The sequence below is a fragment of the Filicampus tigris genome, chromosome 8 (assembly GCF_054856515.1).
Source record: "Filicampus tigris isolate MCC_2025a chromosome 8, RoL_Ftig_1.0, whole genome shotgun sequence".
Classification (NCBI taxonomy): Eukaryota; Metazoa; Chordata; class Actinopteri; order Syngnathiformes; family Syngnathidae; genus Filicampus; species Filicampus tigris.
This window is the reverse complement of record NC_141224.1, coordinates 20,701,962-20,726,412: the sequence shown is the minus strand read 5'-3', so window position 1 is coordinate 20,726,412 and position 24,451 is coordinate 20,701,962. Positions and strand designations below refer to the sequence as shown.

The window sequence follows — 24,451 nt, the reverse complement described above, 5'->3', positions numbered from 1 at the left end:
TGGTGTGTAAAGGCTCAAATATTGTATGTTACAGTATGTCCCATTGCAGGCTATAGCATTTTTTTGCAGTGTGAGTTTGCTCCTAATCACAGAGGCTCACTCCTGTCTGCCACAATCACCAAGCCTCTTTTTCTGTCATTTTCCAGCTTCAATTCACTGCATTGCTTTTCTTCTCACATCAGTGAGATTCTGTTGGACTACTTCAAACTTGGTGATGGTTATAAAATTCATGCATTGCCTCAATTTACTGTTCACTTATCTATGCTGCTCAATGATCAGGGAGACTAATCCCTCATTTTCTATGGCTGTTCCAGCTATAACAAGAATACATAAATCACATTTAGAAGTCATTTATATTTATTTTTGTCGATATACACTATTCACTCAGACAAAGACTGACAAGGGAATTGCAGCACCGCACTGAATTATTTTGGTTCAAACATACCGCTTTGAAAATCAGCATGATAAATACTTGTCTGTGCATTTACATATTGAGAATGCTAAGCAAACATACTGTATTAACAATAAACAAATCATGAACATGTTATGAATCTCTGACATAACAGATGGTGATAGCATGTACACTGCCAAAGTTTTTTATTCAAGGTTTGAAAAGACATCTTGCTGCACAGTTTGATTGACATGTTACAGAGTGAATAATTAAGTGGGTTAACATATTTATGTTCCAGGGTTTGCATTTACTGCCTGCATATACTGGTTAACACCCTAGAAGTTTTTTTTTGTTTGTTTGTGACACCAGGATGGGTGGTTTGCATTTCAGGGAAACATAATAGGTTTCGGATAGGACACCAGCAAGTCTTGTCAGGAGAGTTGATCTCGTGTGTAACAGTAAATACTTTAACCTTTCAATCTTCTAATTCTAATCTTTAACTTTATTTTCAAATCACATTTGCAAATACTGACTGTGGCATGTGTGGCTGTTCCTCAGTCCTGTTTGCATCCTGACAAGAGTTCACCGGTGGTTTAAACAGCACCAATCCTGTGATGGGGTACCTGGAGTGTCTGAAGGTTGGGGCATGTGAAATATGGAGCAGGGAGGAAACAAGTTGCTATCCCATTTGAGCCAAATGGCAACGTTGGCCCGTAGAAAACTTCCTCTTTTCCCTCTCGACTAAGATCCAGCACCTGAAACGGTACATAAAAACATTTGTCCGCGGTCTCAAAACCTTTGTTTTTTTGTGTGTAAAGATATTGATGTAAGAATGTCAAATATTATGTAGTTATATAAATGAACAAAAAACAAATGCTGAACAGTAACCTGCTAAATAAAATGTTTTTTTTTCCTTTTTAAATATTTAGTGAGGTCGCATTACTTGCTACTGGATTTGTATATAGGGCTGTATTGTGCAGATATTGAAAACCTGACAATGACAAAAGACTTCCAAGTACTAGAAATGCTGTTGTTAAGATGAAATGCCAATGGAAAAAAAGAGCCTAGCGCCATGTTAATACATGACCAAAAGTTTTGGCGGTAACTCAAATTTAGTGTTTCACAAACTTGGCAGCTTCAGTTTCGTTTGCTATTCAATCATTTTTACACTAATTTGCAGAGATGGGTGCATCAGTAAATTTTGCTGGTCCATCATTTGACATTCGATAGAGGCTGGGCCACCCGTCAGTCATCGTCAGTCCGTCATTATTTCAATGCTTTTTTTTTTTTCCCACGGCAAAAAAGGCGAATGACGGACGACGGAAGGATACCCACGCTGAAGACGGATGACGAATAACGCTCAATTTTTAGTAAAATACCCAGCTCTGGCTCTTTTAGGACCGTCAGTAAATTTCACCAGTAGGCCAGTCTGTCATCGTCAGCCCGTCACTCCGTCTTTGTTATTTTAACCGCGCTCCTGTCGCTGCTAAATCGCACTTACAGCTGATGAAATATAAAAACATTGTTCAAACACTTAAGACCTCTGAATAATCTCATGGGGGAACACTGACAAAAATGATGGTTGAATTTACTCAATTATATTTCATCAGTTGCTTGCACAAATTAAAATCATCTGGAGCCAGATACATTTTTTAAGTAGATGTATAGTCTACTTAAAAAAATTATCTGGATTCAAATGATTATATTTCGTGCAACCACATTAAAGGAATAAAATTGAATAAATATTCAACAGAAACTTATTTCAGTGTATGTAAATGATGGACTGTCATGCAAAACGGTACCACTCAAAAAGATAATTTTCTGGAAATGCTAAAACATCACTGCACGGTCTGATTTCCTGACAAATATTTAATTCTCTGCGTAGGAATGCTGCACCTTCATCCACATACGGGATCATTATCATAAGCACATGTCAGGTTTGTTTCTACTTGCACTGAAAAAAATGGTGTGTTGAATTTACTCACTTTTATTTCGGCAAGTGGTTGCACAAAAGAATATCATCGGGATTAAGATACATTTTTGAAGTAGACTATACATCTACTAAATACATGTATCTGGATCCATATAATTTTATTTTGTGCAGCGACTTGATGAAATAAAATTGAGTAAATTCAACAAACTTAGTGATACTGTGCCTTCTCATATATGGACTCCGATTTTTTTTCATGACCGACGGCAGAACTACGCTCCGACAAAACGGGTGAATTGAAAGAGTGAGGAAATAAAAAGGAGTGCGTGGCTCAGAAAGAGGGCGGAGACAGAGCGAAACTCGAGGTTCACTGAGACAAACCTGCTCCCGACCACGTTAGTTTCAGAGAGTCTGATATTGCAGTAACCGACCGGGAGCTTAAGTTTCCTCTCTCTCTGAAGCCGGCTCGAGTTACCCCTCTTTCTCTGGTTTGAGTTACCTCCCTTCTTGAAATAGAAAAGTCAGAGTTTCCCTCATTTCAGGGTTAGCAGACTCTGAGTTTTCACTAAACCTGCTTTGTGAAATGGACCCCGGTTGTGCACCAGGCAGTGTGCCATAACAAGAAGGCACAAAAGAAGTGGGGTGCATTGTACAGCCTACAAAAGAAGAGCTAAGGCATAGCGCCAACGCTTGGGCTGACGGCTACTCCGGCCTGCGGGGTGCGCCCGAGCGCCGGAGGGGCCTCGAGCGATTGGGCCGGCGCCGCCCGCTCCCCCATCCGCTACCCCTGTGCAACAGTGAGGCCGAGACGCCCCGTGATACACCTGGCAGCCCTCCCCTTCTCATCCGGTGAGCGCTGCATTACTCCCGCCCTCCGAACAGGGCTGCGGCGAGGCCGGCCAGCCAGCCAGCCAGCCAGCCTCTGTCACTATTGACGGAAGAATACCCACCTCTGCAAACTTGATTTATTTTATTGTCAAATGTCTTAAAAGTATCACAACATTGGCGTTACCTAGACAGACACCATGCACATGCCACATGCACCCCAGTGCCAGGGATGAAACGTTTCAAATGTTAAAGTCCTCCCTCACCTGAATGCATGCCAAGGGCTCATTGGTCCAAATCGAGTACCCCCCAACCACATAGATCCTGTCATCATGGACCGCCACTCCAGACTCATTTTGACCTGAAAAGGAGAAGAGCTTCAAATAGCCAAGCTGAGGACACTCTGGCGGTTTTAACTCCCACATAAGAAATCAGCCAAAGATAAACACAGAAGACGGAGCACAAGTAGGTGGACGTGTTTGGAGAACCCAATCTTAAGTTCTGCATACATAACAGCGAGAACCATAAGAAAAACAAAAAAAAAAAAACAAAAAACAAAGGAGCAGAGAAAGGGAATGAACTAATTTCATCTCCACTTTCAAAGAGAAAAAGTATTGCAATAAGCTAGGATAAAGTAGAAAGCTTGTTTTACGCAGTATATAGTACTGCACTCAAGCTGTCGCTGGATCCATTGCTCTTGATGTATAGCAATTTGTTATCATCTAAACATGACCGAGATTTCAATTTTCAATATTTCATATTTCAATTTCAGTAAATGTAACTAAATTGAATGAACTAAATGATAAATTAGGGGATAAACTTACCGGTATCCACTTTATAACTGAACTTTCTACTTGTCCATATCTTTCATTCTTTAAATAGGGAGTACGATGTCAGTTAGTCCGTAGTGTGTATGTTTACATGGCTTGCCTTTTAAGACCTCAGATATACACCGATTGGCCAGAACAAGAGGTAAGCGTATAAACATGCATTGAGAGGTCAAAACAAAAGATGCCTGCTCGTCCAATGTACACTAGAGATATTGTCAAATCTGTTTATTATTGTGATTTGCAATGGTGTAAAACTGCACAAATATCATTTGCACCTCTCATGCTAACAAATAAGGTGTGCAAAATTACTGTATAAATAATTATTTTGTATTACCGCTAACAACATTCAGAGTATTATTCATATTCATATTTAATTCATTTATCGTCATTATAAATAAAACAATGATTTTTTTTTTTATTTTTAATTTGAGTAAAGACTGTTGCGGGTCTCGTCCAACAGTAAATGCTCTGCATTCCACGCCACTCCTTGTATCTGCGTGCTTTGGGCGTTCTCCACTTCCCCCACCTGTGAGGAGGCTGAAGGAGCAGCGCGTCCACTGGTCCACATCCAGGTCGTATGAGTCGATGTGGCGCACCAGAACGCGGTCGTTATTGTAGTCCAGGTCATTCCCCCCGAGCACGTAAAGCTTCCTTCTCACCGCGGCCATCACGTGGTAGACACGCCTCTGCAACATTGGACTGCGTGCTAACCACTGGTCCTGGAGAGTCCAGGAGGACGTGGAGAGTGAATGAAGGGTTAAAAGGAAGTGAGGACAAGTGATGGGAAGGAATCAAGGTGGATGAATAAAATGTATATTCAGAGCATATATATGAAATGGGTACTTAATGTACTTCAGTATACTAGATAAATAATGTGGCACTGAAGCTCCGCTTTGTACTAATCACTTCCCTCCCTATTTCTAATCGTGTGTTTTGGCCATTCCATTTTAGACAGTCCCTGCTCATTTCACTAAGTGTATTGAAGCTGATTTTGTGTTAGAGAATATGTGTGAGAGAGAAAGAGAGAGAGCTTGATTGAGGCACAGAAAGCGTGTGTGCGTGTGTGCGTGTTGACGTGTGGCCATCTGTTGAGGGTACAGTGGGTGGGGGGGTTGCTGTTGCTCTGGCAGGTGAATGTAGATTGGTGGTGAATACAAATGAGCCTCTCTCGTGCCTCCCTCCCTTGCTTCCAGGCCAACATGAACAAACATAGACCCATATGGATGTGCGCCTCACATGTAAACATGCCGCATACCTCCACATTATGTGCAGCCTTCGAAAGAGGCAGAGGCCTTGTTAACAGCTGGCTCATATGCATACACAAACACATGCTGGAGCCCACTGTAATTGGCTGCATGTGACTATTGTACTTCAAATTACTTTTGACTGTACTGTACTTTAATTTCATAGGGGAGTCATTTTCAACCAGTGCGCGGTGTGAGATCATCAGATGCACAACTACTACAACTACAACTAATAATAATACATAAGGAAAAAAAAAATCTCTCTGCATGATGTACTGTATTGACACCACAGCCAATGACCATCCCAAGAATAAACACGGTAATATCAAATGAATATTTCTCTTACAAAACTAACATCATTCATTGTCTTAATAAAGACAGGCTTTTCCATACGGCTCTGGTCAATGTCAGAATGGAATCATAGCTCATATGGAGGCAGAACAACAATCAGTGAATCTTTTTTGGCATCAAACCAACTGCAAATTGTAGTGAACCTGGTAAGACTTACTCTATCTCCTGCTCGCCTGAAAATTTTCACCTCTTAGTCTTACAAAAGGAAGGGAAACATTATTTATTTGTTGTAGCACTGATTTTTGGCCGATAAATCTTATATATATTGAAAAGCTTGTTTATTTAGCTTTTAAAGGGGAAATCAACCCAAACACATTTTTTTCACGAATTCTGTTCTCAGCAGGCCCACAAGTTGAAACACGGCATTCTGATGAATATTGTGTTTGTGGAATATGATTTAAAGCAGCAAAATCCACCCCTTTTTAGCCAGCTCAGGGGTCAGCCATTTTGTCATTTCTATCGACTGAAAATGACATCACAACTGCTCAGAGCTCAGGTAACGACCAATCACAGCTCAAGTGGATTAACTCTTATTCCACAAACGCAATATTTATCAGAATGTCTTGTTTCAACTAGTGGGCTTGCATAGAACATATTCTGAAAAAAAAATAGGTTTGGGTTGACTTCCACTTTAAATGATGACACATTTGGAAGAAAGCATTTGCATTGCATTTGTGGGATGAGCAGCAGAGCTGAATATGCAATTGCGGCCATGAGCAATTTCACAAATCTTCTACGTCAACAGCTCGTTTTGCTGTTGCCAGTGACTCTTGTTTTCAGCTTTTGCTGGTGTCTGCAACATGTGCACTGAAACCTGAATGCGGAGAAATGTTATGTTCAGCAGTGCCAGTGAGTCCAAATTCTGCCTACGGCAGTTGGATCTTGGGGTCAAAGTGTAGAGAAGACTCAGAAAACTCAATGCTGATTGCTGCACTGACTGAATAACATCTTTTGGTGAAGGCAGTGTGATGATGTGAAGCGGAATCTCCCCCACTGGAAAAACAACGCTTGTCATCATTGGAGGCTATCTCAATGCAGAGAGATATCCAGAAGAGATTCCACAACCAGTGTGCCATTCCATATCTCCACAGTGTGGGACCAAACTCAATCCTCCAGTATGATAATGCTCAGGCTGGTTGTGTATGGGTCTTCCAAACGCTACTGACGCTACTGATTGTTACGACGAATGGATGGTTAAATTGCCACTGTCTTTTTTGTTCAAGCTTTAGTCATTCAATCCATCAAACAAAAGGAATGGCAACAGCAAACTAAATTGTTTGGCCTTGTCAGAGAAGTTTTTCACGAGTGCAACCCACATAATCACCTCTGCTGCTCATCCCATAAATGCAAGCTACATACAAAACAGGGGCGGAGCCATGGGTGGGCCTGGGTGTGCACAGGCCCACCCAGATTGACAGACTGCCCACCCCATGAGATACATGAAAAAATATATACTTCAAACATTTTTGTAATTCATGTTGAAATTATTTTTTAATTTGTTTTTTTTATTGTATTGAATATTAAGATTGGCATATTGTGCTTGTCTAAGTCTGATCTGAACTTCATATATTCATTTTATCTGAATATACAATGTGTCGGGACAGGAGGATTGTGCTCAGTGAGGAATATTCAGACCCACCCTGATTTTTCCAGGCCCACCCATTAACCACATTCTGGCTCAGCCCCTGATACAAATGTGGCATTATATGAAAGTGTAATAGGCTTTCCAATACTATAGACTTATTGTCAACAAAGACAAACTTACTTTTTTGCGCTCTGTTTATAATGATACTAGTAAAAAACTTTGATGTAAGTTCCATTGATTGATGATTGATTTAGCTTTCCAATGTGTGTGAGCAAGTTAACTGTGGAGAGTTTAGAGGCACAGTGTTGTAGTATTGTTCTTCCTAAACTACATTTATTTACAAAATAGAACCCATTCCCATCTAAAGTGTAATGTTAATGATATACACGATTATATTAGGTTGCTATCTTGATTTGGTGCAACTGTGTGGATTGAAAAGACCCGCCCCCCCCCCCCCCAAAAAAAAGTATCACACAACCAGTTCTGCCACCATTGTGACAGAATCACATATTACCTGTTCTGGCTCGTATACCATTAGGCGATTCTGGTACTGAGCTGTGTTTGTCACCCCACCTGTGAAACAAGATAAAAACACTTTTAGCAAACAATAAAGGATACAAAGGGAGATGCAGAACTGTGTTTTTGCATGCACTGTCCTGTATCTGGAATAAAGTAAAGGGGCATGTGAAGACTACTTTAAATTCCCTAGCAAACATGGAGGAAAACATGATCTTTCTTTGCTGCTTTCATAACGTTATCATGGGAAGTTATTCTATGACATTTTGGAGTATGTCTAAGAGTATGTATGTCTTGTCCATTTATCCAGAGGAGTAGGGCAAAACCTCATCCTAGTTAATCAAAACCCTACCCTACTATGCCTTGACTGACTTTGCTTTTTTCACTGGGGCACAAACAGGGCTTCCCATTCGTCTTGTCACAATGATCTTGGTAATATTAAGATCTATGGATTCATTGTTTGACTAGGACCATCTCTGTAATTTTGTCCTCATAGCATACTGATACATGTTATCTTGTGTACCTCTATTGGTATTTACCTGAAACCCAGAGCAGGTTTTCAGCCACACAGCCTGCGTGGCATGAAAGTGAACGGTCGAAGGGTTGCACATACATCCACTTATTCTTCTTCGGGCAGTAGCGCTCTACTGAGGGAAGTACCTGCCTCAGCTCGTTCCTGCCACCCACTGCATACAGGTACTGACCCAAAGCTCCCAGTACAAAATGTTCTCTGCAGGCCTTCATGGAGGCTATCTCAGTCCAGCGGTTTGCCCTGGGGTCATATCGACAAGCAGTCCTAACTGCACATGTCCTCCCACTGGTGTGCTCCATCTCCCCGCCCACAACAAAGAGAAAGTTCCCCATGACAGACACACAGTGGTGGCTGCGCCCAGTGGGCATGGGTGCTAATTCGCTCCAATTCGAGCCTCCCGCCACACGTACGTGCTCCTGTGCGGCCGGATTGAAATAACGCAGCTCCCGGACTCTGCACACCTCACGCTTTCTTCCCCCGGCTATGTAGAGGGTGAGGGACTGGAAGCGAGGCCTGGTGCGGGCTGACTGGTGAAGGGGCTGGGCAAATGTGGTATGGTGATAGTCCAGGGCTTCATCTACCAGAGAAGCAACAGTGGAACTGGATTGCACCAGGCTGTGGCTACAGGCTAGGTGGTGCAGGGTTGAGACGTCCATCAGGCCATAGCGGACATGTTGAAGAAGATCCTCAGTGTACTGGTAGCGGCAGTCATGTTCCAACCACCTCACAACAAACTAAAAAAAGATAACACAAAAACCGTGTGATAAAGTAAGTAATGATATGAAACAATAAAGAGACAGTTATCAAGCAAAAGTAGAAGAAAAATGTAATTCATCTTTTTTCAATTAGAATCCGGATCAGTTCTATTGAAATCTGTTGCAGGCTATTGTGTAATTTACCATAACAATATACTGTACATTATTAGAGAAGGGGTGGACAACTGCATGAGCATAAAGAGCTACACAACGAATAGATGTCCACGCAAACACTGTAAATACTCAGCGACTTGTACAAAACCTCAATCACTTGGGACTCAATATACCTCCCTGTAACTGGCTGCTGGACTACTTCACATGAAGACCAAAAAGCATGCGAGTTGGCAGGAACTCCTCCAGAACCATCACATTGGGGACAGTGGCCCCACAAGGGTGTGTGCTTAGCCCACTGCTCTTTACAATACCAACCCATGACTGTTTTCCAACCTACAGCACCAATCACATTATGAAGCTTGCCGACGATATGATGGTGGTGAGCCTCACACAAATAATGACGAGGCCAATTTAGGGCTGTCAAGAGATTTTTTAAAATCTGAGATTAATTAATTAATTAATTATGATGTGTAATTAATTGATCTAGTTAATCTATTTCTAATCTCACTTAAAAAATTCTGAGAGAAGCACCCCATTGTCTGTATGTATGTATGTAAGTATCTGTATTTATGGTCTTTTTTATATCTTTTTTCAATTACCCAGTCATTTGCCACCTTCAGGGACCATTTAGTGCATTTGTCAGCCAAATCCCTGGTTTCTGTTTTCATGACGATCAGTGCAAAATGAGTTGAAGTTCTACTTACCATCAATTAAGTGTCCAGTCACCTCCAAATAACCTGGTTGCTAATTGAGGTTCAGCAAACTGTGGTTATAGCAATACATGTGTCCGAAAAGCAAACTTGACGTTTTGGGGTGGGACCAAAACGTCAAGAGCGAAGAGCTTTGCAATGGATCACTACATTAACGTCTTCTTTGCGATCATTAGCTGTGGCTTTGGTCGCGGCTAGTTGCTTTCCATTTTTGTGGTAGGCTTGAACGGCTTCTTTGTTAAGAAAAGTCCTTCTTACAAAGAAGGCATATGCCTTTATCAATAGTGCTGTCAGTGCGTTTTTTAAATTTATCATTCATCGGACTAACAACTCTTACATGCTCCTCCATTTTCACTTCTTCTCTCTGGTCCTGAACTTGCCCGCCCACCTACAATAGGAGCCTATCAGGTTGTGCCAAACACAATGACAGCCAATGCGTGTCCACTTCAGGGTGTGACACTAACCATTGCTTTTTTACACCCCCAGCAACTAAAGTACAAGCCCCACGCACCAAAACATCATCATCATCATCATCATCATTATCATCATCATCATCATCATCATCATCATACAGAAACAGTAAAGTTAGAAATTGAAAATTTGATTAATGCGATTAACAAAAGTAATGCTTTAACTGTGACTGTAATTAATTGATCACAATTATTGCTCTATTTTGACACCCCAAGGCCAACTACATGAAGGAGATGAGTCAGCTGGTCCGGTGGTGCAAAAACAACAACCGTTTACTTTATATTGGGAAAACTAGAGACAAGGTTGAAGACTTCAGGGGACGTCATTCACAGCACTCGAGCTTGCCCGGATGAAGGCCTACAAAGGCTGAAACGCGTAGGCAATTTTTTTCCCAACTGGCCATGTTAAAATTTTAATTCAGAATTACTTTGAGTGCCTCGGTTTCCTGTTTTTTTGTTATATTTTTTTTAAAATATACTATATTGCTAAATTGATACCTTACATGTCAATCAAAGTGAGCATCATTATCTTTGTAAAGGCAGAATACAGCTCTTACACTGGATCTCAGTTAGCCCTTTGCCATTTCCCCTGGCAGTTTTACCTGAACGAAAGGTGCACCAAAGTAAATTTGATGCTGTACTTGAACCATTTGGAGTATCGGCATAGTTTGGGTCTCTTTTTGAAGGTAACACTTTGAGTTTTTCTCCTCAATTGTCAGAATACGTGTAGGAAGGCCGACTCACGGACGACCCACGGCCTTCTATGTATTCAAACTTCCATAATTCAGTGCCAGTAGCACTTAAAAAGATTCTGACAGTTAACGAGAAAAATTCAAAGTCTTACCTGCAAAAAGAGACCAAAACTATGCCGATACTCCAAATGGTTCAAGTACAGCATCAAATTTACTTTGGTGCACCTTTCGTTCAGGTAAAACTGCCAGGTGGAATGGCAAAGGGCTACGCATGTCTGATGGTGTCACCTGACTTCTGTGCAGGCTGCAAAAGATTGAGTTCTCAATCAGTCTGTCAGTCGGGAATAAGTAAAATATTTTGGTCCAAATAAGTCTTGAAAAAAAGATAAACACTTTCCTGGACCAACCAAAAATGTACATTTTGTTCTCAGTTGATATCCATTGCAAGGTTATTGTAATGGTAAAACGTGACCAGTTTGGAACACTACAACATCAGTGTGAATGCTTGACTCTTAGCACCCACGAAATTAGATACATTAATCAATTATTAGACCTTTAGTGGGTAAGTTCAAAACTGAATCAAGGCAAAAACAAAAACAGTAAAAGAAGGCGAACACACCGACAAACAAATAAAAAAATGCAGGCGGGGCTTGAAGGGAAGAAACAATGGAGGACTCCTAATCATAATTATTTTTCAAGATACCTACAGGATATTATGAAAAACTCAGTCAAACCAACACAACATCCAAAAGTCAAGACTGTAAATATCCACAGGCACACTCTTTTGTTTAATGCAGGCGAGCTGGGTAATTGAACTTGAGAGCTGTGGAAGGTTATTTAGCTGCTGTGAGGTGTGAATGTGGGCACGATGTCTGGAGATTACTGATTTCATTATCACGTAAACAAAGTGATTTTACTATGAAGACAACTTAGAAGAATATATATTTTCCTATGCAATATAAGTCACAATTGTGTCGCTGTTGAGATGAAAAGGGAGAATGCGCGTGGTGCATACATAAATCATAGATTCTTATCTTGGCTTTAGCTTTCCTCTCCTTTCAAACAATACTAAAGGTAGAAAACTGCAACAAACACGCAAGTCAGGATTCCATCATTATGTGGTGACTGCACTGTCTTTGCCGTCGCTCACCCTGCTTTTCTCCTCTTCATAGCGCCGAAGTGACAGCGTGCGCGCGCGTGTGTGTACGTATGCGTGCGTGTGTGTCTGTGCGTTTGCACGGCGGCAGCTGACTGTGAAGGTCACGCTGCATCACACAACTTCCTCGGGGCACAGAATAAATCAACTCCTTCCGCTCCACGCTGAAAGAGCAAGCGCATGTGTGTTTGTGTGTGTGTAAAAAGGGTAAAGTGAGGGAAAGAGATAGTGAGGGAGAGAGGGGAGGGATGGGGGCGAGCTACATGAAGGCAGAGCAAAGGATGGCAAGAAAGAAGAGGGGGGAACAAAGCCAGAGAAAATGTGATTTTCCGAGCGTAAGACTCTCTGAAAAAACTCACGGTGACAATGATTGACAGCTGAGCTATATCGGTCCGATATTGGTGTGCCCCCCCTCACAATTTCGGACGATGGCCCCCTCTTCCTGTCCGCTTCCGTCTGATGCTCAAATTAACCTTCTGGGCACAGTGAAGGAGGCCTAAAGCAGCCTAATCAGAGACTGATTATGGCGGCGGCGGCTGGTTAAGGGGTCAGCGTAATTGTGCCATCAGAGGCCTGATTGTTTTCAATCAGACGAGCAGGCGACTGACAGCTGGGGGATTGGGGCCCTGATGGAGGCGCGGAGGGCCTAATCAGAAAAGAGAAGGGGAGAAAGAGAGAAAGGGAGTGAGAGCGGAGGAAGGAGGGAGGGCACATGGGGGGAGGCTGATTGGCGCAAATGAACAGTCAAAATGGCAAGTCCTCACGCCTCACAACCGCCTCACGCCACCGTCTCCGCACACACCTTGACACTTCATCAGACAGGCACACAAGCCGTGCTTGCTTGCTTACACACGCGTGAATGCATGGCAATCAATCACATACACACTCAGAAAAAGACCACTGTGATTGCAGGTCAACACAAACAAACATTATATGAGATGCAGATGGCAGTGTTTAATTTGCTCTATTAGCAGTGCGTTTGCTTTGTATTGTGTCACTCATTTCTAGTCGTGTATTTTTTAGTTGTGCGCCAAAGTACAATTAACCTTAAGTTACAAACTGTGACATTGCTTCACATTTTTATACATCATTGGAGCGAGCACCTTTGTCAAGTGAATGAGAATGTGGCCTGGCCAGCCAAAGGGCCCCTGGTTTGATTCCCTTCAACATCATTGTGGGATTGGCAGTGGGAGGGAAGGAGTACTATCCTTCCTATAGGTCTAAAGGCAGTAAATGTATAAGGCTTAATTGTTATCCTTCAAGACTTGTGCACTGAAGTTGTAGTCAACCTCTAAATTTTGACAATGTCTTTTTGTAATTGGGTAAATGCATCATTCATTTCCATCTCTGTGATTTCATTTCTATTGTGAATCACTGTACATCATCTTTGATCCTTTATCAGTAAAGTGAATTTTGCTGCTTAACTCATATTACACAAACGCAATATTAATCAGAATGCCGTGTTTAGTCAAGTGAAGGTGCATGGAACATATTGCAAAGAATTTTTTGGGTTGACTTTCACTTTAGTCAACCTGTTCAACGTCTATGTCTTGGTTTATCATTGTTTCATGTCTTCTCTGGGACATTCAAAATCGTTTTATTTGCTATGGCCAATGTTTGTACAAATTCTCTGACTGATTTTCCACCTGTTTCACAATTGCTTGGTTTCACCTGTATATAGCTCTTTGGTTTTTACATCCGTTACGCCTCTACGTAGTATAAATGGAGTTTTCACAGCAAAACGTGAATCTGAAAATTTGCATAGATTTGAGGGCCCTATTTTGGTAGATTGGTGCTTTTGCGCTCGGCGTAAAAATGGGCCAAACTTCATTTCTGTGCCAGTGCAAGTCTAGTCCAGCCTGATTAGGGTCATGTTGCACCTGTTTGAGCATGCCGGCACACGAAGCGGTCTCGCCACCGACGCCCCTGAAAATTTGGTGACAGAAAGTAGTCTGTGCTCGGTGTAAAAATGCATCGTAATTTTCGTGCCTGGGCAATGTTCTAGTTCAGCGAGTTTGTGAATTGGCCCGCAAGGGCGTTTTTAGCACACCCCCCGGCGCATCTGCCAATGTGGTTACAAATAGCTAAAATGTGGTCTATTTTCCAGCGCAGGCGGTCTAACATGATTTTGATGTATTTCATCGAGGTGCAGGCAGATAGATTTGGCGCTCTGTGGATGTGCGTAGTGGACCTCATGGGATTTAATTCATAAATATGACACCAGCGTGGGACAATCCCTCTGATTCAATGTGAAAATCAGTTCATTGAATAAATTATAATCGTTATCATCTAAAAAAATTTTAAAAGCACACGCACCTCTGTCACTATTGCGGGGAGGGGGTCACACATGGTCCCGCAAGATCAGGCGGTGCCAGGCAGTCACACACACGGCTGACTACATCATCCGAAAGGGGAGATTGTAATATCTATATTGTAATGGCAGGTAAACTGTAATATTTACCTGCCAATGTCATGCACAAACTCCAGCGGATCAAATTTCTGTTTCTCCAATGTTCAAGCACGGCATACTCGGACGTGCGCTCACTACCACCCTGATTTTGATGCAAATGAGGGATGCTGCAAGGCAGGGAAAACACTAAGTTCCACCCCACAATAGCGTACAAAAGCACAAATACCCCGTTTCGCACATTTTTATAGTCGTAAACCCTAGCAAAATACAAAAAGAAAGAAAAGTCCAACCATGCCCTCAGTTAGACTGCGCTTTGCGCCAGACTTACGACCTGGAATAAAAATAGATGCTACTTAATAATCAATGTTAGAGGACCCACCTGGAAGACACACCTGTCAGTCACACATTTCAATATTTTTTCTCAAAATGAAAACTGAGTGGATTAACAAATAGGTCGTATCTATCTTGTAAACGGTTTCAGGTTCAGATGTAAATACATCCATATCCATCCATTATCTATACCGCTTATCCTTACAAGGGTCGCGGGGAGTGCTGGAGCCTAGCTCAGCAGTCTTTGGGCAGTAGGCGGGGGACACCCTGAATTGGTTGCCAGCCAATCGCAGGGCACACAGAGACAAACAAACATCCGCACTCACAATCACACCTAGGGGCAATTTAGAGTGATGTAAATTCATCCATCCATTATCTGTACCGCTTCTCCTCACAAGGGTCGCGGGGCGTGCTGGAGCCTATCCCAGCTGTCTTTGGGCAGTAGGCGGGGGACACCCTGAACTGGTTGCCAGCCAATCGCAGGGCACACAGAGACAAACATCCGCACTCACAATCACACCTAGGGGCAATTTAGAGTATCCAATCAACTTACCATGCATGTTTTTGGAATGTGGGAGGAAACCGGAGTGCCCGGAGAAAACCCACGCAGGCACGGGGAGAACATGCAAACTCCACACAGGGAGGCCGGAGCCGGGATCGAACCCACGACCTCTGAACTGTGAGGCGGACGTGCTAACCAGTCGACCACCGTGCCGCTGATGTAAATTCAGTATATGAAAAAAAAAATCTCAACTGTTGTCACATCTTCATATTTTGCGGTCAAACTCAAATGTTTTCAGTCTACAGCAAAAATACTTCAGAGGAGACTAGATTGAGGGTTGAGAACTTTATATCCATCTCCTTTGCTTGCATATGCTGCTTATAATTTGAAAAATTACAACTTCAGTCTCCCATCACTCCCAGATGGGAATGTCGGGCAGGGCTCCCACGGATTCTGCATAATGTTAAGTTGTATTTTATCAAACTTGGTTGTTCTATTAATAACAGACACTAAGAGTGTAATTAAAAAAATATCCACAAGAAAGGTATCTAAATCAAATTGAGAATTTTATGAATATGTGTGCAAGTACATGACAAGAAAATCTTGCATCTGAACATCCCCCCAACAAACACACCCACGCACGTGCACGCACACGCGCACACACACACACACACACACACACATTTCCATACCTTCCATATCTCTTCTTCACTCAGCGAGGTGAGGCGGTCACTCTTGAGGACCTCCTTGAGAAGGCGAAAAGGCAACTGCAGGGCCTCCTCCTGCCGTGTCTGGCTTAGTTCAGACAGGTGACCCACCAAGAAGTCCACCACGGCCTCCTCCAAGGAAGGAAGGTGGAAGAGGTCGGCCACACGGTACAGCTCTATGTAGTTGACAGTGCTCAATTCCTGCAGACATGCAGAAAACAGAGTTTATATTCTGGTACTTCTAATGCCTATGCAAAGAAAAAACGGACTCAAATAAAGAATGGTCTAAATTATATTGTATAATACAGGGTAAGTACTTAATCCAAAGAATGATGAATGGCCATCTCTGACTTTGCTTAAATGTTCTATTAGTATCCATTCAGTACAACACACTCCAATATTACAGTAAACCCCAAGTTCTGGTTAACAAATGCCACACATTCCCATTCGCCAAACATTTATTATAGAGCGCATGTGCTTTATCAGACAAGCCACAAATGTGCAGTTTTTACATTAAGCGTAAGCTGATTTCAATCTCACAGTGTAATGAAAAAGCAGTGAGGGAGAAAGGCAATAAGTGTTGGGGGCGGGGGGGACTTGGGGATCAAAGTAGTTTGAAAATATGGAATACGACTGCCACCTTCTGGCATTGGTGAATACAGCAGTGTACAGTAGATCTCAAATGGTGGACAGTGCTGTGGCTAAGTGTAGTACCTGTAATGGCATAAATCACGTCCATATTCCGCACAGGACAATGTGTACGCATTTTAATTAAGATTATTCCAATTCATTTTAATTAAACAATTAAATAACAGTTATGAGGACTGGTGTAACTTTAATTAGATTAAAGAATCGTACAGAACGAGAATGGTTTTGATCAATTAAGTATTCGCTGCACATCATTATTCACAATTACGGGTGTAGGTCATAGTGACATGGTACTCAATATGATTTTAATGCCAGTGCTGATGCAATGTGAACTAGGTAATCAATAGTAATCATTTGACTTTGCCTTCTACTAATACCTCTAATGCAACATCTGGTGCAACTTGGGTCGTGTAAATATGCATGTGTGTGTTTATTGTTTCTCACATTATAGACAATCACTTACGCTCTTCTGTTTACAATGATAAGAGCTGGTCATCTGTTGCTCGATAACGTTGTGAAACCACCAGATGGCTCACAAGAGCAATGTTTGCCATTGGTATTTAGTGAGTGCTTAACATGCATGATAAAATACAGTTGTATATTTTAATCGCATGACCGGCGTTTCTGGATACAATGACCTTGTACTCACAGGCAAATATTTAAAGGGGGAATTTTAAACTGTATGTTATGCAACTCAGAGGCCATTATTATCCCCATAGGAATTGCTCAAGGATGAGTAGAATACCCGTGTTGGAAAGGTCCTGTGCGATAAAACACAAGTCCCGAATAAGTACCTAATCTGGATCCACACTGCAGGTGTGTGTTTGTATTCATCACGTTTTGGGGACATAGATCGATTTGAAACGTCACAAATGGGTAAGTTTTGCACTGTGGGGACCGAAAAACAAGTTCCTATAAGGAAAACAATCTAAATTAATTTATCCACTACTGGAAGAGTGTTGGCTCCGCCCACCCTCATAGAATCACAACAGTGCTCCGGTCCTCACGCCTGTGGTTGATAACTAGTCTGAATGAGGGCAAGTAAAGGTGAAACTTTTACTCTTCAAAAAAATGCCAAATGAATCTCAGCCAGGAAAGTGAACGCACTATGCATACTGTGCAGGCCTTTTTACAAGGACGGTCTTGTGGCAAAATTGCGGGCTCAAGATCAGTGCCCCCGAAACCAGAGAACTGTTCCATGTATGCATTCATAGGGGTGCTGCCTCCCACCACGAGTAAGCAGTATTTGAAAATTACTTTTAACTATATTGCAATGTCGATTTGAATTTGATTAATTGTTCAGCCCTACCAAACAGCACAATTCTGGTTCAGAAATGCTTACGAGTTTCTTAAAAAAAAAAAAATTAAAGCAGTTTATTCCTCAACTCCTCTGATATTAGCAGAGGATGCAAAGTTTTAGGGGCTGTGTGTTGTCGCTGTCAATCATTTTTCCTGAGTTAAATGGAATTGGAGCAACCAAGAAGTGGTATTTCAATAATAAATCACGATCTTATGTCACAATTCAAACTCGCCAAATTCAAATCTGAGAGTTTTGCAAACATTTTATCAGCTATTGCACCTAATCCATGAACCGCATAGGTGTCACACTTCAAACAGGTCACAGACTCATGTTGACGTATGCTATGCATCAAATATTGGGAAAAAATTGAATTGTGATGGAAAGTTATCTGGAAAGGTTTATTCAATCCAAGTTCTGAGTGTAGTACAGTATATTTAAATACATTTGAGCTCATAAATTTACATAATCTGAGGGTTAGGTCTGTCATTACAGGTACAACATTTAGGCACACAGCAGTGCACAATGTTTTGTTTTTTTTCCGGCAGCAAACATGATGCTGTATCTCAACAGCTTTCAACACTCACTCACATTTTATTTAGAAATTGCCACTTTTGTTAGTGTCACTCTGTAACCATTCCAAAAATAACGTGGAGTTACAAACGTAATTTATGTTGACTATTTTTCTGTAGAACTAAAAATGAATGGTGCATCCTTCAATACGAAGCGAGCTGGTGTACCTAGATGGCTTTCAACACTCATGCACTTTCTTCAGCAAGTGCCCCTCTAGTAGCATCTGTAATTATTACAAAAATAACATGTTGAGTAACAAACGTAATTTCTGTTGATTTTTCTTCTGTAGAAGTAAAAATGAACGCAGCATCCAACTATAAAATAATCTCCAAATTTGAGATGGGAACAAGTGCTTGTTTACCTTTTTATTTTTTTTATCGTGAATGCCTATTGTCAGCAATTTGCATCATACTTAAATGTATTCTATTTTATGTGCTATACACAAATTAACATTCTCAACTTCATTTAGCATCTATTTGAAAGCAAAAACACACCCAAAAAATCTTAATTATTGGAAATAAATTCAGGCGTCAAGGGATTATACATTAGAACGAATGTTTTTGTTAATTGTGAGAATATTTTGCAACAGATGCTGTTTTTTTTTTTTTGCTTTAGCACTTGCCCCCAAAAATGCCCATGCATGTGTCTGCACACAAGAGTGGCTATCTGTAATCCAAAATGTGTGAGTGTGTGTGTGCGTGTGTGAGCATGCACGCACTCATGCGTGTGTGCTTACATGAAGCTGCTTCAGGCTTTTGGCTTACAGTATTTGCAAAGCAGTCTCTGGTGGAATCAGTTATATTGTGGAAAATGTGCTACACATTGACAATGAGTAAAGAATGTAAGTATGACATTACAAAAACACGTTAAAAATTAGAAGAGCTAGGCAGTCCACCTAGCCGACGGACCGTGTGTCCAGGCGCCTATGACGGACGCCCAAGACGATATATCATAAAAAAGACATTTGAAAAAAACAAAAAATGACAGATTAAGCATAAACGGAAGTGGATTTTCGCCCGTCTATGTAATCGTCTATAACCTGACATTGATGATTATTGTTTCATTTGATGCAGGTAAATTTGCTGCTTCAGTCGTGTATTTTACATCAGCCATGTTTATGGTCAGCTAATGGGTCCTAATAGCGTGCCGGGTGACGTCACATGGAGTGGGTCACAACACAGATTGTAGACAAGTATAGATGCGCGCTCGCATCCAACTGGTCCAACTGCGTAAAGGGGTGGGGTATACTAAGTTTTGCTATTGTCGCAGACACACGTAGCTTGGCACTGTAAGAAACGTGCGGTTTACGGTGTTGTGGGTGAGAACGCAGCCGATTTGATTTGCAGCCAATGGAAAATGCTTTTCTCATTCCCTTTTTAAAGCGGAAGTCAACCCAAACATATTTTTTTCAAGAATATGTTCCCAGCAGGCCCACTAGTTGAAACACTGTATTCTGATTAATTTTGCGTTTGTGGAATATAAATTAAGCAGCAAAATGCACTTGTTTTTAGCCATCTCTGGGGTGCGGCCATTTTGTCTTCTGTCGACTGAAAATGACATCACAACGACCAATCACGGCTGACGCATTTTCTGAATCTGAGCCGTGATTGGTCATTGTGAGCACTTGTGATGTCATTTTCAGTCGACAGAAGTCAAAATGGCAGCCCCCAGAGATGGCTAAAACGAGTGGATTAACACTTATTCCACAAACACAATATTTATCAGAATGCCCTGTTTCAACTAGTGGGTTTGCATAGAACATATTCTTGAAAAAAATGTTTGCGTTGACTTCCCCTTTAAGGCAGTGTGTGACATTCCTTGACATGGTGGAAGCAGAAATGGATTTAGTGGAGTCCAGCACAGGGTTGAAACATGCAAAGTACATTTATGAGGAACTGAAAGAACCAAACTAAACCAAACTTGTTATATGCACACCTGTATACGCCTATACTGTTTATATGGTCTTCGTGATGTTAGGGAAAGAAGATGGTGAATATTTGTACCTGGATGAGGTAGTGGGAGCAGATGCTGAGGAGTTCCAGCAGCTGAAGGTGGCTGCCAGCAGACAACACATCCTGGATCACCGCTGGCTCCAGCACAATCTGCCCATTAGAGAACACAACCTAAGCCATAAAGCCATTATTTTAACAGGCTGACGATATGCCAAATGTCTTCGCCATGATTAATTTGAAAAAACGTTGTGACTATAGAAAAGGTTCTTGAGGAATGGCACAACCCAAATTATTTGTGATCTTGTGATGTTTTTCCATCATCAACGTGTGAAATTACCTGACTACATCCATCAAGCCACATATTGCTTAACCTCACGAGGGTTACGAGTTGGCTGAATCTTATCCCAAGCTGGATGAGGCCAGTACACTCTGAACTGTTCATCAGCCAGTCATAGGGCACAAACATGGTATAGACAAAAACATTCATACTTGAGGACAATTTAGAGTCTTCAATGAACCTAACTTGCATGTTTTTGGAATGTGGGAAGAAGCCAGAGTGCCCAGAAAAAAAACCGCAATCACCAAGAGAACATGCAAACTCCACACAGGAAGGACGGAGGGAAGACTTGAACCCCCAACCTCAGAATTGGGAGGTAGATATGTAAACCACTCGACCATGCCGCGAATAAATATGCATACTTTTGCAAATTGTTTTTGCGATGAACCAGGCATTTTCAGTCTATACCTTTTGTGTACTGTTTGCAGACAGGAGCAGTGCATTGCAGTACTCTTATCGGTTTCCAAGCAATCTCTTATTAAATACAACGCGGTGAATGCTCAATTGCAAAATTCTGATGTTTTCTCAGTATTACAATTTATCTGTCGGACTTCCTCTTCTTAAGTGACTTTCTGTCCAAGGGCAGACCCCCAGTTTGTCATTCTAACAGCCTAGTCTAATGGGAGTGACTTGCACGTGCCAACTTTTCCTATTCTTGAGTTGAGCCCTATGAACTGACTGCACAGCAACAAGTGGCCAACGTGTGACGTGACCAGGAAAAAATTGCTACATGGTAAAATGCTATTTCAGTTGGTTTGATTAGCAATGAATTGCAAATTAATTTTATTGTCTGTGTAATTTACAATTTACAGTGGGAAGACAAATCAAATTTGCATGCCAAAGTGTTTTTCATATACTGTAAGTACACTACTGGGATATGTTGGAGTTTGGCCTTAAAATAAAATCTAACATTTTTGCTACAGGAATCTGATTTAAATCATCCCCCACTACTCGTTTGCTTATTGAAAAAGCAAATGAAAATGACATTGACACAAAACAATTATCCCCATCCCCGGTGAGATTTTTCCCCAAATCAAATCAATCGATCAATCAAATTTATTCATATAGCACTTTTCATACAAAAAAATGCAACTCAAAGTGCTGTCCAATAAAAATGTTCCAAATACAACATAAAAGGAAGACCCGCTCCCGCGCTCTCCCCCAACAAACCCAAAGACATATATCCGCCGGTAAGTCAGCAATCGCACATACACACACACGCGCACACACGCACACACCCACCCCCACACACACACACACACACACACACTCACACAAAGCACACAACCTGATAAACTGTGGTACCCAAGGGGGGCTCATTCACGCTGAGGGGAATGACAGGCCACAGGCCACGGGGAGTGCCACCATCACAGAGACCCAGATTAGCCGGGGAGACCCTAGTCGACCTAGTGTGGAGGCCCGTGGTCACATGGACCTAAGGAGCCCCTGCGATGAAGCCCCCCACGGGAAGGGCAACCCCCCCCCCCCCCCATAAAAGTACGTTGAAATCTATCCGGAAAACACATTGGGTAGCCAATGCAGTGATTTTAAAACTGGTATAATGTGCTCCCGCCCTGGTTCTCGTCAGCACCCGAGCGGCTGAATTCTGGAGTAGTTGTAAAGAAGAGATATTATTTTTGGGGAGGCCAGAGAGCAGGGAATTACAATAATCTAAACGACAGGAAATAAAAGCATGCATCAGCACTTCCGTGTTAGCCTGAGAGAGAAACGGGCGGACTCTGGCGATATTCTTAAGGTGATAGAAACCTATCTTACAGACCTGGGCACTTAACCCTGTTTTTGCCCATCCGGCCGCGACCCTCCACCCTTGACCTGGGCACCCTTCCGGCCGCGACCCCCCGGCCATATTCATAAACACTGTCGGCCCCCGCCTCGTTCTGACCCCTGCAACCCCCCCCAAAAAAAAGCATCATGCCCCCGCGGGAGAGATGCTAACGGAAGAGATTTATTTAATAAAAATTAGCTGGCTAACTTACTATTCAAACCCGCTCTGGACACGCTTCGAACATGCCACTTAATGACGTACTTACCCTGCTGCGTGTACCAACTTCCATTGGGAGCCCTGGGGTTGGTTTTGTCATATTGTATAATTATTTGGGTCCAACAGACGACAAGTCTGCAAGCATTCAACAAGTTACTTATTTTCCAGACTTCCCTTCCTTCACACTTCCCGGCCTTCAAAATAAAAGCATGCCAGCAAAGCACTACACAGCAGTTTTGCTACGGCATATTTCTGAGGGTTTAAAATCTTGTAGTTTTGGTAAAAGTTTCTCTCTCTGACCTTCAGGGCCGATAACTAAAACCTCAGTTTTGTCCTGATTGAGCTGTAGGAAATTCTCTGCCATCCATGACTTAGTATCTAAAATGCAATTTAAACGGGTATCAATGGGTCCTGAGTCATCAGGGGACACGGCAATATACAGCCGTGTGTCATCAGCATAGCTGTGAAAGCTGATGCCGTGTCCCCTGATGACATCCCAAAGGGGAAGCATATAAAGATTAAAAAGTAGGCGACCTAAAATACTTGAACAACACACAGACAAAGTCTGGGTTCTGCAACACATTGGTTGACTCAGCGTAGGAGTGCTAAGAGCTCTTTTTGCACTTTATTTTTAATTCTGGCAAGTACTTGCAAGCTTGCACATGGAGGGGAAAGACTGTTGTAATGATATTGTAAACACATCTTTTATGGGTGCTTCAGCAACACTAGCGTTATTTTTGGCAGCCATTTTAGTTTCCGCAAGTCTGGCCGGGGCTGCCTTTACCATCCATTTAAAAAAAAAAAAAAAAAGTTTATTTCTCTGTCAATAACTTTGCATTCTTGCCATGAGTTGACCAACCCGCAGTTGATTCTGTGCAGCCCTGTGGCTGTAGAGACACGGCTTATTAAAAGTCATAATAGTTTCATATTATTCTGTCACTTGTTTCAGTCATTCACTTGCTACTTACTTACTCCAGTCCAGAATCAAGTGTCAAGTAGGGCTGTCACAAACGATTATTTTGCTAGTCGACTATTCACCAACAGGAGTTGCATTTAGTTGACTAATCGGATCATATGTAAAATGCAAGCTGCTGCTCTTATATGACTATCAGTATCTTACAGCTAGAACTCTTTAAGGTACTGTACAAAAGAATAAAGACAAGATAATAGTCCATTCAACTTGTACTAAAGTGTGCAGGTTGTACCAGCATTCCTGACTTCTTTTTAGTGGAGTACCAGAATTTAAATTGAATAATGGCCGTAAATATTTTATTGCTGAATGTTTAGTGCATTTTAAAATGAAACCCAAAAACAATACACTATGCTGAGTTGCACTAATACTATGAAACTACCTATAAATACTAAAGGAAATACCGGGTTCACCTTTCTTCGGCACCAATAATTTTTCTCCAGCGGGAGATGAGGCATTTTTGAAAGAAAAATTAGCGTCAAATAATTTGAGAGCGGCTATTGTTAACATGGTGTTGCGAATCGATTCTTTTATTTTTTTTACATCGATGCATATTTTATGCAGTTTAAATTCATTTTAGATTAATCGTTAAATCCCTAGAAAATGTATCAAACAATGCATG

The 24,451-nt window shown here is 41.8% G+C and overlaps 1 protein-coding gene across 1 annotated transcript in view; it reads right to left on the bottom strand.

The window, feature by feature from the left end:
• Window positions 1–339: 339 nt before the first annotated feature.
• Window positions 340–24,451, bottom strand: part of klhl32 (kelch-like family member 32) — a 41,065-nt gene continuing 16,953 nt past the window's right edge. Inside the window, exons 5-11 of the mRNA XM_086038894.1 lie at window positions 20,572–20,670; window positions 16,036–16,251; window positions 8,212–8,938; window positions 7,671–7,729; window positions 4,503–4,695; window positions 3,413–3,507; window positions 340–1,146 (exon numbers count right to left, since the gene is read on the bottom strand). Of these exons, the coding sequence (XP_085895020.1) occupies window positions 985–1,146; window positions 3,413–3,507; window positions 4,503–4,695; window positions 7,671–7,729; window positions 8,212–8,938; window positions 16,036–16,251; window positions 20,572–20,670 (1,551 nt within the window). The 3' untranslated portion in view covers window positions 340–984. The remainder of the gene's footprint in view (window positions 1,147–3,412; window positions 3,508–4,502; window positions 4,696–7,670; window positions 7,730–8,211; window positions 8,939–16,035; window positions 16,252–20,571; window positions 20,671–24,451) is intronic.